We start from the raw sequence: 15,460 nt of genomic DNA, 5'->3' as shown, positions 1-15,460 counted from the left end.
AGAGAGAAAAAGCTGCTCAGCCTTCATCTAGCCATAGCTGTTCCGGTCAGGTTGTAAGGCCAGGCTGAATATTAAATAATGAATCTGGTTACAATGGCAATAAGAACACTGTTGAGTTTCCTGAGTTAATTGGCTTAAGCTGCTATTTTCTCTTTGAGAATGATATGACTAAAAGAAGTATCAAGCAGATGAAGAGAATTAAAAAGAAGACATGAGTTAGATGACACTGAATGAATAATACACTAAGAACTTAAATATTTGTACATTTGCTTTACTGAATCATAACAATAAAATTTGTAAATTATGAACTTAAGTCATATTATCATTGCAAAATCATGAGTTTAGCTGATCATATTATATTTGTTGAAGAAATAAATTTTTTTATGAATTCAGAAGATTTCTCCAGGTCTTTAGGTAATTAAAATGATACAACTCTTTAGGTTTACCTTGTGAAAAAATTATAGCATTAATTCTTCAGAGGCAATTTAACAAAATAAGAAAAGTATGTTTTAAACTTAACATGAAACGTAAATTTGTAACTTTTGTGGTCAAAAGAAAAATGAAGAAATAATTCTAGCTCTTAAAGATTAGATTCACTTTTAAGTCTCCATGTATTCTTCTACTAATTATGATATATAAAAGAGAAGGAAGAAACAGTATGAAATAAGCCAATTTGAGTGTAAAAGAGAACGGTAAAGAGCTGAAACTGCAATAGAATAAAGAAAGATATCAAGTTAAAAAATAACAGAATATTAAAGCAAAATATATATATTTTCTAAATATGACAGTCAGAGACAAGTATGAATATAAAACACATAAAACAATTAAATTAAGTCAAAAAGTGATGTTGGTCACTGCAGTAACTATTAAATTTTAAAAGCAAAAACAGACATCAAATAAAATGTATTGGTATATTGAAGTTGCTGGTAATGACTATAATAACATTCAAAAAGGCTAGAATACACAATCTGAGAACATTCTCAAAATAAAACTGATGAATTTTTAGTCTGTATGATGGATGAATCACCTATCACAGGATCTAACATACAGTAAGAATGAGAGCCGTTAGAATCGCAATGCAGGTAAGTATGAAGACAAGAAGAGTTGGAGACTGATTTAAGTTCCACGTGTAGTGTGAAATTTTCAAATCACCAGCATTGGAAAGGGAAGTAATGCTCTAAAAATGTATACATATCTATTTTTATATAAATATGTAACCTAAATTTTGGGAAGAGGTTAATAGAGTATTTCTCTCAACTAAAGGATTACAAAATGGTATCTTGAATAGGAAAAGCACTATTAATTTCAGATAGTCTAAAAGTTCAACATAACACACCCCCTTGGAAATCATATAGTATTACACATATATTAAAAAAGGAAAACATTTAAAAGAGGCCATTCTATTTCTAAAAAAATTAAAAGCAGATTTTTATATTATAAATATTATGATAGACAAATACACTTTCCAAAATACTGTCAGGGCAAAAAAGGTTAAAAAAAAAAAAAAAAAGAAACTATGCAAGGTAGAAAGGTCAATTATTTTTCTCTGATATCCAAGGCAAAGTCTGGCTAATGCCATTCTCGACAGCTAAGGTATAGTCAAAGGGCTTGGGCTCCAAAGCTCCAAGATCCCACCCTATTTACCAGAAAATGCAAACTTCCCTATGTTTTATAAGACTATCTGATTTATTTCCTGACTACTCATCCATATCTCCCCTTCTGCTTCTCCTTGTTCTTTATGTTCCTGCTACAATGGCCTATTTTCTGCTCCTTACACATGTCATGCTCTTCCTGGTTTGAATTCCTTGTGCTTGCTGGTCCCTTTGCCTGGTATGCTTTTCCCTGGTCTCTTTTTATAGCACCAGTTTGGGTCTCAGATAAAAAATACTCCCTTGGACACTGCTTCATATAATTTATCCCTCATAGAATCTTGAAAATATCACACTATTACCTTGCAAACACTAACCTAACTCTAGTTATATAATTATTTGCCCCATGTTCACAGTGTCACTATAGTAAAATATGAGCTCCACGTGGGCTAGATACCTCACTGATCTTGTTCAGTTGTATCTTGCACCTAGTATATCACCTAGAGCTGTATTCGCTTGCCATATTTATAATTTTTGTTGAGTAAATAAATGAAGTGGAATCCATGTTTCTTGGTCCCCAAACTTGTGTTTTTTGTGTTTTTTTTTTTTCCCCAGGAAAAAGACTGGAAGCAATTTGGTGAATGAACAGATAGTGCCTCAGTCTGGAGTCTAGGTTCTAAATCTCATTCTCACTCCATGAATCCTTTCTGTCTCTATTTTTTTTTTAAGAAACAGAGGGTAATAGAAGAGAATTAGCTGTGTGACTTTGGAGGGGAGGACTCATTTCATATTCTGGCTCTCAGTTTCTCCTTTAATTAAAGAAAAAAATGAAGGGAGAAGAAGAAAAAAAAATGGCATAGATGATAGAGGCTATGTTCATCCCTCTGGCAACCAAATCAAAGTTGTGACGGAAATAAGGAGCAGCTGCAAAGAAAAATCACCTGGGATCTAGATGAACAAGCCATACAAATAGGGAGAAATCCAAGAAAGCACCCTGCAACGGCAGAAGGGAAGACGGGGCGAGGATGCGAGGCTGCCGGTCTCGAGCGACTGAGTGAGACAGAAGCTGCAGCAGCGGCAGAAGTCTCTTAAAGGGGCCGCGTCTGCGAGCAGATTTTCGCAGTGACGGACCTGCTCACTCTGAGCACCAGTGCCCTGGTGCTCAGGGGACACAAGGGACTTACCAGGAGATATTGTTGGGGTGAGGGTCGAAGTGAGACTCACTCGGTACAGAAGTGCTGGCAGTATCCTTTGTTCCCTGTTGAGCCCTCCCTGCTCCCAGTGCATGACACAGCATTGCCATAGCTGTGACATAATCAAATTGAATAATAGAGGTCGCTCCGCCCAGAGGAGTTCCTGAAACCCCATCTCCCCCAACCCTGGCTCTACCCAAGCCACATCCAGGTATATCCTCAGTGAGTCAGGTGCTCCTTGCTGAGACTTACACTGGTGGAGGCAGCTGGCCTCGGTTTCCGATGTGGCCTTTTAAGGCAACTATAAGCACAGCATCTGTGGATTGCTTGCTGAATCTTAACAGATGGCCCCAGAGGGGTAGAGGCCTGGGCAAAGTTTGGCCTATAGCTGAACCCCTCTCGGGACTGTGCCACTGGACACCTAATAAGACCGGGAGACATAGGAACTTTGCTTAGTACATAGAAACAGACACAAAATGGGAAGAAAAAGAAGCAGAAATCATATGAGAGAAGAGAACAGAAATCCAGATATAATGGAGTCAAGTAATCTAACAGATGCAGAGTCCAAAACACTGGTTATAAAGATGCTCAATGAACTTTTGGGAAATGTAGAGAACTCCAACAAAGAGATAAAAATGGAGATGGAGATTATAAAAGGGAACCAGTCTGAAATGGAGAAGACATTATCTGAGATGAGAAGTATATAAAATGGAATAAAGAAAGGAATAAACAAAGTGAATAAAGAAGAAGATCACATGCCTTATCTAGAGGACAGGAAAGCCAATCAGGATACTCAAACAGAATGGCAAGAAAAAAGAGGCCAAGACGAATTAAGATGAATTAAGAAGGATTTGGGAAACTCTTAATGCTCCAAATATTCGTCTGATTGGCATAAGTGAAGAAAATCAAGATGTTGAACAGTTGTTTGAAGAAATAATGATGGAAAACTTCCCTAACATGGTGAAGGAAATGGACATAAAACTCTAGGAAGCTCAGAGGATTCCAAAAATCAGGGATCCAAAGAGGCCCACACCAAGACACGTCATCATTAAAATGCCAAACATTAAATACAAAGAAAAAATTTTAAAAGCAGCAAGAGAAAAACAAATAATTACATATAAGGGAACATCCATACAACTGGTAGCTGATTTCTCAAGAAAGACTATGCAGGACAGAAAGGCTTGATAAAAAATATTAGAAAAAAAAAGACCCAGGATATACAACCAAGAATAATTTATCCAGCAAAGCTATCATTTAGAGTTGAAGGACAGATAAAGAGCTTCTCAGACAAAAATAAACTAAAGGAATTTATCACCACCAAGCCAGAATTATAGGAAATGTTGGAGGGATTTCTTTAAGAAGAAAAAATATGTATCAAAAACAGGAATAAAGAATGGTAACAACTACATTCCTATCAATAAGTACCTTAAATGGAAAAGAATTAAGTGTTTCAACCAAGGGATGGAGTGGCTAAAAGTATAAGAAAACAAGACCCCTACATATGAAAAGGAAGGGAATGGAAAAAGATATTGCTGTGATGAACCTAGAAGGTATTTAAATCAGACAGAGAAAGATAAATACTATATGATTTCACTTATATGCGGAATTTAAGGAATAAAAAAAAACTAATAAAAAACAGACTCACAAATACAGTGGACAATTTGGTGATGGACAGAGGGGAGGAAGGTTTAGAGGGCTGGGAGAATGGGGTGAAGGGTTAAAGAAGTACAAATTAGTAGCTGACAGATGGTCACAGGGATGGGAAGCATGGCATAAAGAAAGCAATTAGCATTAATACCTTGGCTAGGTGGAGGGTCAGGGGAGGGAGAGAGCAATTTGGGGATCATTTTATTAACTATATAGATGTCTAACCAATGTACTGTATACTTAAAACTAATTAAAATTAAAAAAAAAACACAGAGGGAAACAAAATCAGTAAGTTTCCTTCTCTCTCTAAAAATTCTAATTCTGAATCTATGAACTTTAACTTAAAGCAAAGTGTCTATAAAGCCTTTTTTTTTTAATGCCACGTAACTGCGAGATCATTTAAATGGTAAATGCTCATATAAAGAAGCATTTATCAAAAGATCTTTTGATATCTAAACCCCTTGCTCCTGAGAATTTATATTTTGATTTAGGGCAATACATTCATAGCATAGAACTACAGACATCAATCAGTCAAACAGACAGTTAGCAGGTGAACATAAATAAAAACATTAGTTAGGCTTTTCTTCTCAATTTCACAGGTTTTATTCCTTCAGTTACAGCCCTGAAGTGATAAGACCATCTTTTGCTAAGACCTTAAAAATGAACACACCCTTTGTCAGTAGTCTCCAAAAGAATACATTAGAGGGTTGAAAGAAAACAGAATTTATACATCTTTATAGCAAGTGAAACAAGTGAAAACAAGTTTACTAATATTTACGACATTATTAGCATTCTCTCTCTTCCTTCCCATCCACTGTGTGTGAGCTGGTTTCCAGTCACCTGTTACACTCTAGGTACCTACCCCAGGGGAGAGTGGAAAACCCACACAATGACAAGTTGAGAGCTGCCTTTTCACTGTACAGTCGTTTTCACATAATTTACATATTATCTTCTCTAGTTTAATCTATTTCATATCGACTAATAGCTTTAAAATTTTTCAGCAAATTAATAATGATTAAAGATGAAATTCTAGCAATGGAAGTTGCACTGAATAACAAGAAAATGATAGAGATATTGCTTCTATTTCCAAAATTAGCTCTTCTTCAGCATCATTTTAAAAAGTGTTTTAATCAGTTCAATTAGGAAAGCTAGTCAAAAAATTTAAATTTATCAAGAGGAGTATCATAAATACTATTTATATTTACTATTGATAATATTGTCCTGTGTTTATACGGTCTATTGAGATATTCCCAATGGTAATATGAAGTCATCATAATTAACAAAGGCATTTAATAACTAACATCCTGAAAAACCTTTACATTTTTTCTTATGGTAATTTTTAATGTCATATGCCACTTTAATCAATCTTTGTAAAATTTTACTAAACAAAGATTTAAAAGTCTCTTTTGATGTTTAACATATCAGTTCAGTAGTACAAATACACACTTTATAAGTAAATATTCTTGTACCAGGAGGTGCATTTTTTTAAATTGATATGTACGTGACAGCAAAAAAAGATTGAAGACATCATTGAAAAGAACTAACTATTGTTATTTACCCTAAATTGTACATAGACTAAGTTTGTAAAGCCCACATAATGCCCCTGAATTTTGCAAACTTAAAGAACATTCATTGAGTTTTAAACAAATACATCATACACTATTTCAAGAAAGAAAACTAGACATGGAGTCTATAGGGAATTATTTATTCCACTACTCCAAAATAACCAAGAACCAATATTTAAACTATCCTTGCAAAAGGAGCATGTGCCCAAGTGCACAGAGCATGAAAAACAAATCTAAATAGACTCAAAAATTTTGAAAGAAGCCCCCCAAAATAGAAAGCAGAATTCCCAGAAGAAACTGAATCTAATCTAATCCACCTTTTTATTAGTTTTACAGTTTTTTCCTAATGTCTCTTCATGTGGTCATATTTCACGTGAGTTCATGCATTAATTTTAAGGTATCCATGGTAAATATCACTGGGAAAAGCAGATTAGATCAGTGGAGATTTATGATGCAAAGTCTAACAATCTTTTTAATCATAGAGATTTTATTTTACCTACTGCAAATCAGTCTGTGATGAAGCTGGTTGAATAAAATGCAAGTCAAATACATCAAAATTAAATATGACAGATAATGGATAGGTACAATCGATTAAAATTTTCAGTCAAAACCATCTCCAAAAATTTCAACCTGAAAGTCTTGATTTATAACAGCTCCATCACAGGGCCCTCTCCCATTTCCCGTGGGTGCCAACAGCACAGCATAGCAACACACTGCTGTGGACTGCACTGTCTGCATTTCATTTAATTCTCTGCACTATCAAATACCAAGTGTGTGACACTGAGGAAGTCACTTCAGCTCATTAAGCATTACTCGTCTTATCTGAAAATCATTATAAAATAATAGTATGTTCTATGAACGTTTAGTGTGAACTTTAAATGATACATTGTATATAAAACATTTACTGCCTAGTAAAAGTATATAATATGTTAACTATTATTATAATTCAATGTAAACATATTTAAACCATTTATTTTAAATGTACAGACAAAAAAATGGCAACTCATAGTAAGCCAGTTATTATACAGAAGGAATTAATATTCCATCTCTAAGTTATCACCTATTTGAGGATGTAACATCAGTCATTAGCAGAGCCTGAAATAAAGGCTACATACTATAATATAGTTAAAAAAAAAAAGAGTTAGAAAAGAAATCTAGACTTTGATTCTTTCTTTAATAATCAGAAAAGATTTCATTGCCATTTGATGCATATTCTTTATAGAATCAGATTTATTTATATAAAATAAAATTATGAAAGATTGGACTTTTAAAAAGGCATTTAGTTAAAATATTATGTTGGAATTAATTTTAATTTAGACAAGACTCTGCTAAGAAAATAAATAGCAACATAAATATGCAAGGAATTCAGTAGACTAGCCGAAAGTCCCAGACAGGTCAAATTTTTAATATGATCAATAAAATAAAATGTAGCAAATAAATCAACTCAATTTATCGGCATGGGAATTTTAGGTAAAACTTATTTCATCTGGATTTTAGTCAGAAACAAATCTTGGAATTAGGTTAATAAGGGTTTTTAATGATCTGCGTATTTCCTGCTTGCTTTCAGAATTAAGAAAATAGTGCAGCTTGCTGGCAAAACTCAAGCTTTCTGGGCAATCTGCTTCACTAATCTTGAAAGAATTTAAGGAATTATTGGGACAGAAGATTCTAGAAAATAAGCAAAGAACCTAAATAAATTTCAAAACTAAGGAAAACTTAAATGATTTTCATAAATAATTGTTGCATCAGTAGTTTTTAAAACTTTATTTTGACATTTAATTTTTCTTTCAAATCTGGATACATAAAATCGACAATAATATCAAGACAAATGTGAACATTGTGCTCACATTTTTTTATAGAATGTTAGAATTATAATAAAATGAAATATAGCTCAATCTATTACCCTTTCATTATCATTAACACATATACACATACAAACGTGCTCCATTTGACACCAGAGAGCTTGACGGGGGTAGAAGTCCAAAACAAGGCCCCGATCCAGAATTCTGGTGACCAGGTTCTTGTCATATGCCACAAGAAAGAATTCAAGGACAAGACAAAGAGCAAGCAGGAAAGCACAAGATTTATTAAAGTGAAAGTACACACTTAAGAGGGAAGTACGGGCGGACTCAGAGCAGAGTCGCTCACAGAATGTCTGTAGTACGGGCTTCTGTTTTTCTTGGTGGCAGGGCCTGGAGACTTGGTACTGACATAGCCTTATTGTCTTTTCTTAGTGAGTAGAGAGCTTGGTTTTTCACCCTTATTTGGCGTTTCTGGAACTGTCAGGTGCAAGAAGGGAGCCAAAGTATTTGCAATGCAGAAAACATTATAATGACATTATAATTAATCAAAGGTCAGGTCTAAGTCAAATATGCCATCTTAGCTAGAAAAGGACTAGTTTTTGGCTTATTTTCTCTTCCCAGAGCTAAAATGGAGTGAGGTCTGAACACCCGCTGGAGCTAAGACAGGGAGAGGGCTTGAACAGAGGACAAAGGAAGATTTCTGGAGCTGTATCTTGGAGGGGAGGAGGTGTCCCTAGGCCATCTATCCTGCCTCACATTTGGAGCTAAAATCACTTCAAACCAATCTTAAATTTATATTGTAATAATATTATTATTTAAAATATATATACGTATACACAATCATTAACATTTCTGGATTACCTATTATGAGCCAGGAAATGTTCTAAATGCTTTATATATATGTTAACTAATTTAATTATCACAGTAACTGTATGAGGTAGGTACTACTATTACCTTTATTTTACAGACCAAATATGTGAAATACTGAGCGATTATGTGACTTTGCCAACATCACCAAGCTTAAAAATTACAGAATGAAGATTCAAATCCAGGCAGTGGTACTCCAAAGGAAAAACTCTTAACTATGACACTCTACTATCTCCTCTGTATAACAATGCATACAGTAATCATACATGTATGCCTTAGTATTATTTAGGGGAAAAAAGTTGCATATAGAAATATTCAGAAATGAAATGTCATATTTTTAATGTCTTAAAATATTTAAGCAAATAATAGGTGAAGCAATTATGGAGACTCATAATACACTCTATTGTATATTTAAAATTTTTCCCCAATAAAATGTAAAAACAAATTAAAATCTTACATTGAAACATTATACCCATCTTAATGCAGTAGACTCATTGGAAATAAAATTCAATAACTATTATCTATTCATAATAACTTGGCTTATTAGATCTGTCCAGACTTAGAACCAAAAATCCTGACCTTAAAAGGTTAACACATCTTCACAAAATGCTGTTATATGGGCATTGAAACACAAACATCTACCCAATTTAACAAGCATCACCTCAAATATTACTTTAAACAATTAAAGAGAGAAAGTAAATAAGAAGACCCTTGCCTCAAGTTGCTAAAAATTTAATAGAAAAAGTGATTCCTGTATACAAATACCATAATGTAAGGTATTATACTATTAAGGCCAGAAGTGTGTAATAAATTGTTTAGAACATCCAGAGGAAGGTAGCCATTTGCTACCAAGGGAAAACAAGCAAAGCTTCAGGAGGAGGTAGTATTTAAATTGGTTTTTAAATACTTAGCATTTGACCAGAAAAGTTATAGGATATTATGATCGGGTAATTAGAAGAGAAACTATTGTAACATTAACACCATGGGCACAGAGCTAATCATCTTATATTTCTGGTAAGGCTATGTCCTTCCATGAGAACTGTGGCTCACCCAATAATTTAGCCCAGTTGTACTTACATTTTTTAAGTTTCAAGGAGAAAACGTGTTTAAATGACTTCAGTCACATTTTTTTTTATATTACACAATCCTAAGGGACATTAATCACTCCTTATTTCAGCCACTGCTTTAGCTAAATCTGGTTGTCACTAAGTATTTATTTTTATACCCCAAAGGTGAATATAAATAGCATTATTCTAAGAAGAGTAGCATAGATATTATAAAATGTCCCTGAGGAATTGTCTTATATCGAAGTCCTTGAAAAGTTTACAGACTGATAGCTCCTCACAAATTGACTAATTTAGTTGTCGCTAATAGAAAGGTTACACTCTAAAGGAATAATTGATTAAATACTTGTTTGACCTTTAAGTGAGGCCATGTATCATCACTGTAATGAACAAAATCAATAGATAACACTTAAATATGTCATTCTTTATGTCCAAATCTTAACTTGGTGATAGACCAGCATAATAAATATGGAATAATAATAGTAATCAGGAAATTTCTAATTTAATTCTGAATCCAAAGTGCACTAAATTTCTGGCCTTTGTATGACTTCTATTATGAAAGTTACTCTCTCTTCATCTCCAGCTATTCATATTCTACACTTCCAACCTGTGCCCTCACTTTCTAACTTAAATATTGGTGTTTTGCAGTTTCTGTGCAGTATTAAGGCATTATTATTATTTTATGTTATGTAGATATGTGGAGCAGGCTGAGAGCAGGACAGTAGGGAGTAGTGGAATTGTGGCAAATGGAGAATGTATCACAGCCAAAGGCATTCAAACTCATTTTGTTTTTAACATTGTATCAGCACACCAAAATTTAGATGTAATTGAATCTGGCCTTGCTATATATGTAGCTTAACATTTTCTGGGGAAATTTCAGCCACTTGTTTTCAAAATCCACTCATAAACTAAGCATAAAACTATTCCAGGCCAAACTAAATATTTAGCTGCCCAGTAGAAATGTCTTCTTGGATATCCTTGAGCAAGTTTTTGGTATAAACATTCTTGATTTTTAAAAATCTTTGCCTGAAAGAAATTCTGTAGGCTTTTCAAATCTATAATTACCTACAGATTACTCTGAAGACCTGAATGCTTTCTTTATTAAACCTGTGATTATCTCTAATTCATATGCTTTGATTTAATCTTTGGGAACACAAGACTTATGTTTTACATCTCTGCATTTTGTCCTCCATATATGTTACCTTTTCTCCACACTCCCTTGTTTTTGTTTGTTTGTTTGTTCGTTTTACCATTTTGAGTTTATGAGAGTATTTCCCATTTCCTCTGTGTATCATTGATTAATTTGCATTGTCAAATTTGTTAGTTCTTCCAGTGGAAATTTAGTTTTAGTGGTTTTGGTTTTGATGATTATATTTCAGTCTATTTGTCATAGATCATTAACTTTTTCTTTGGAGACACTAAGCATATATCAAATATCGTATTTCTTTTTCCCGAAGTAACACTATTTCAGAGGAAAATTTTCCTCTGTGTCTTTAATACTATAGTATTTCTATTGTACTGTTAGTGAATTTTTCATAGATTCCTCCATCGACTAGTTTCTATTTTACCAGTTTTAAATGAAGAAAGACATATCTAGTCTTTCTTCAGGATTAGGATTATCTAGTCTCAGGATTGGGAAACAGTCAGATGGTACAGATTCTTTTTCAAGCATTTTTTCCTTATTGTTGTCAAATCTGCAACTTGAGAGCAGAGAATGATATAGGTAGGTTCCTGGTCAGCAGTAGGCATTTACTAAGGGCAAGTGTTCTCTCCAGGGTGTGTATTTCAATTCCAATCCTCAAGATTACAGTGACTCACACACGTATGGGCCGAAACTGAGGGTGATGGTGAAGGGGCCACTTTAAAAATGAGATTAAGAATGGAGAACAGAAATGGAGGATATATAATTATGGCTCTGGTGGTCTTCGGCCATTTTGTATTTGTGTAACATGAAACATCTATTTTAACCGAGATTCATTGATTTATTGGAAGAAACCCTTATTGAGTGATTATAATATGCTAGTTGATATAAAAGCTATGTTGGCTGCTATGAGAACACAAGAGCTGCTCTCCAGGAACTTATACTTCAGGGAAGAACCCAAGAAAATAATTTATAAAGATTGATTTTGCCTCCAAGAAAAAGAAACAGTCATTTCATTATTAAAGTCATATCGGCTTTGGAAAAAAAAAAACAGTAAAAGTTTCTTCAGGGTCTTAAATACCAAACAAAGGCAATACTAACTGATTCAAAAATCTTAAGATGGAAAAGGAACTATAAATAATGTTTAATAATATTTATATACTAAAAATGTATAATTCTATTAAATCTAGGTAAAAAATTTAGAAGCATAAGAGACCATTTCAATAGCCCTTAAATAAATGTTTGAGAATAATGTCTAAAATTGGATGATGGTCATGGAGATGGGAAGGAAATGTTGATGTAAGGGAGTTGGGAAACAGAGAAAATGACCACTAGGAATAGTCATAGATAAACAGATCATCTCCTGCAAAACTGGGAAAACAGTTAAAAACTTTTAACCATAGGCTAAAAGGATTTACAATCTTTTAGTCTCCTTCAAGAGGCATGATATTTAAAGTAGAAACTATATTGAGATCTCAGATATTTATATAACTATTTGAACATATACGAGCAAATTTATTAATTGATAATGTTGCTTCAATATTTAGTATTACAATTAGTTTTATCCATTAGATATTAGATGAGATGATAAAGGCACATTAAATAATCTCCAATCATCAATTTTTAATAATGAATATGGCTTCGTGGAATTTGAGAAAAAATATACAACTAAACCGGTATATAGAAAAGTTACAACAAAGAACAGTGATGGTAAGCCAATTCAAATCAGAACAATGAGATGGACTATGATTGGTAAGAATGTGATATATAAAATATCAAGCATTACAAATATACAGCTGTATACTTGTATCTAATCCACCTACATTGCAAAACTTTGGATGAGGGTGAGTAAATTTCAGCATTAGTAGTCTGACTTCATCAGATAAGCAACAATCTTCAAAAATAGTGCAACCAGTGAAAATCCTAAAGTAGAATATCAAAGTGCTACATTTACTTACGTGTCTTAACTTTCCTTCATTGTAAGATAGTAAATATCTCTATTGTAGGAAAAAATTTCATCAGTATTATCAAAACACATGGATTAAGGAAGATTAAAAACTACTCAATACAGCATATAATTATATAACCATTTTATAGTAAGAGATCATTTTTTCCTCAGTTCCAAGTTGAAGAATTTAACTATATTTAAATGATGGAAGTCACTCAGATGAGTGGCTAGAGTTTGGACATTAACTTTAATATGTCAAGGAGAACAATTTGAAGATATTTGCAGAAACTATCTTCCATTTAGTATTCTCCCTACTCCCTCTTTAGCAACAGAACCCTATATTTTTATTTGGGTACATATCTTTCTAGGGTAGAGAGGGAGAGAAAAATATATTTTATATCCTACTGCAATTAGGCAAGAAAAGTCACTAAGTTGTGAACCATGGGTGCAAGTAAAAGTGATGTGTGCAATTTCCAGAACATGCCCTTAAAGGCAAAAGCATGCCCTCCATTGCCATTTGCTCCCTTCCTGTTATCTAGAATGCAAAAATCACTGTGGATATTGGAGCATCCATCTTGGACCACAACATGGAAAAGCTATATTGAGAGGAACAGAAAACATGAGAAAAAGACCCTGGGGACTGGCTAATCGAGAGTTGCCATATTAGACTTTGTACATAGAATGATACATGAAAGAAGAATGAACTTTTGTTTATGCCATTTTTACTTTAAGTCTCTGTGTAACAGCCAAACCAATGTGTTAATCATAAAATATGGTTCATTTTTATTCAATGTCTAAAGGCATATAGAGCAATAGTATTACTATATCTAAAGCACTTTGAATTTCTCCAATAAAAAGTTTTAACGAAGTACAGAGTAAATTATCTTACAATTCTTTACAAATTCTCAAAAATTTTACATGAAATAGTCCAATTCCAGAAAACTTGACTATATTAGCAAGATTCCAATAACATGGAGACCTGGAATGAAATTTATGGATCACCTAGTCAACTGTAGCATGTCTTAGATGAGAGCAAAACAGTTTGAATTTAAATAGGTTTTAATGGCCTACAGGTGACTACAATTTTAGGGCTGGATAGGGGCATGAATCAAAGTCTCTGATTCCTGTTCTAATGCTGTTTGAACTACACAATACTCTTTGCCAATTATTCTGTCACTGTTATTATTTACATATAAAGAAATAGAAATAATTTCTCTAATTGATGACCATCATTTTTAAGTCTTAATTTAAAAGTTGATATTTTGTTCTTTACAGGATTTTTATTTAATTTGTTAGAGCTCAACTCATGACCTAAAAAGGAGAATGCATCCTTTTTATAGGCATAATTATAACCCACAGTAATATTACGGACTCTTTTGGATATGAAAAGGCAAAAAAACAGGGCATGTTCAACAGGTTCAGATATTATTTTCTGTACTACAGAGTTTTATTTTAATATGTGATAAATATCTGTGTAGACAAATTATGTAACCATAATATTGAGTATAACTCAAGTGTTACAAGTATATAACCTGTGGGCAATTTTCCACTTATAATTGACATATATTCTAACTTTGCATCACAGTGATTGAAAGTGAGGTAGTACTTATTAAAAAGTCAAAATAAGGGTATATAATTGTTAAAATCTTAAACAAACAAAACTGGCTATTTCTATTCAAAATAAAAAAATAAACTTCAAATTAATAAGCAAACCTGACTTAAGCAAATGAAGCTATTTTACTTGACATTACAAATGTAACTTCTTTAATCAGTTTAGAAAAAAAAAATATATATATATGCAAAATTGTATCTTCATCTTTAGGCAACACTAGTTTATAGGATTAGACCACAGCATGTTAATCCGTCCGTTTTATTTAGTATAAAATCGTTGTCATAGTTCTACAAACCAAATGTTTAGAAAAAGTTGCAACTGGTGTACCACCAGAAAGGTTGATAAAAATTTGTTCACTATACATAATATCCATAACTATACATAATATTCATTATGCATCTATATTTAACATGTTATTTTTAAAAAACTAACTCAAAATCATGCAGAATGTATTGGTCTAACAGTCAGTGTGAAGTCTTCTCAGAAACTTAAAATATAATGAAGTTGTATATATTTAAAAAAATACTGCACTCACTGAAGTATTAGCTGTCACAAATGACTTAAGTTGCCTAAGAATATCTGTGACTTTCCCATTTATTAAGTAGCAACATTATTGCTTTTCAGAATAAAATATTCATATGACAAAGAATTCACTGTCATAATTAGTGAAAAAAATATAAAATATTCATTTTGTTTTCACTGTCCTTTTGAAAGGAAAAAAGAAACATTATAAGGAGGATACTCAATACTTAATAATAAAACATATTTTATTGAAATCAATTTATATTAAAAATCTATGATAAATGTAATTTTTTATTTATTAAGTGTATAAAGTAAAATCTAATTCCATCAAAGTGTTATTGTAGTAATTAAATTAAGTAACTATGTAGCATGGTTAGCAATACACAGGCAAAATTAGTGCTCAATAAACCATGGTATGCAGAAGTAGCAGTACTAGTGGTGGTGGTGGTAGAATTTGAGAAAGTGTGGCATTTCAAGCAAACTACATTTATTGTGTTTTTTTTCCTGAAA

General features: G+C 32.8%; 1 protein-coding gene across 9 annotated transcripts in view; it reads right to left on the bottom strand.

Moving 5' to 3' along the window:
- The window catches only part of CACNA2D1 (calcium voltage-gated channel auxiliary subunit alpha2delta 1), a 450,405-nt gene that overhangs the window by 176,691 nt on the left and 258,254 nt on the right, over nucleotides 1-15,460 (bottom strand). For 3 of the 9 annotated variants that reach the window (XM_039849431.1, XM_039849432.1, XM_039849433.1), the window contains exon 6: nucleotides 12,827-12,865. The exons of the other annotated variants lie outside the window; for them this stretch is intronic. In XM_039849431.1, coding sequence (XP_039705365.1) covers nucleotides 12,827-12,865 — 39 coding nt within the window. The remainder of the gene's footprint in view (nucleotides 1-12,826; nucleotides 12,866-15,460) is intronic. 9 annotated transcript variants of the gene reach the window in all.

Source organism: Pteropus medius, unplaced genomic scaffold (genome assembly GCF_902729225.1).
Source record: "Pteropus medius unplaced genomic scaffold, Ma_sr-lr_union100, whole genome shotgun sequence".
Classification (NCBI taxonomy): Eukaryota; Metazoa; Chordata; class Mammalia; order Chiroptera; family Pteropodidae; genus Pteropus; species Pteropus medius.
Note: the sequence above shows the minus strand (reverse complement) of the source record. Positions and strands in the feature narration are given on the sequence as shown.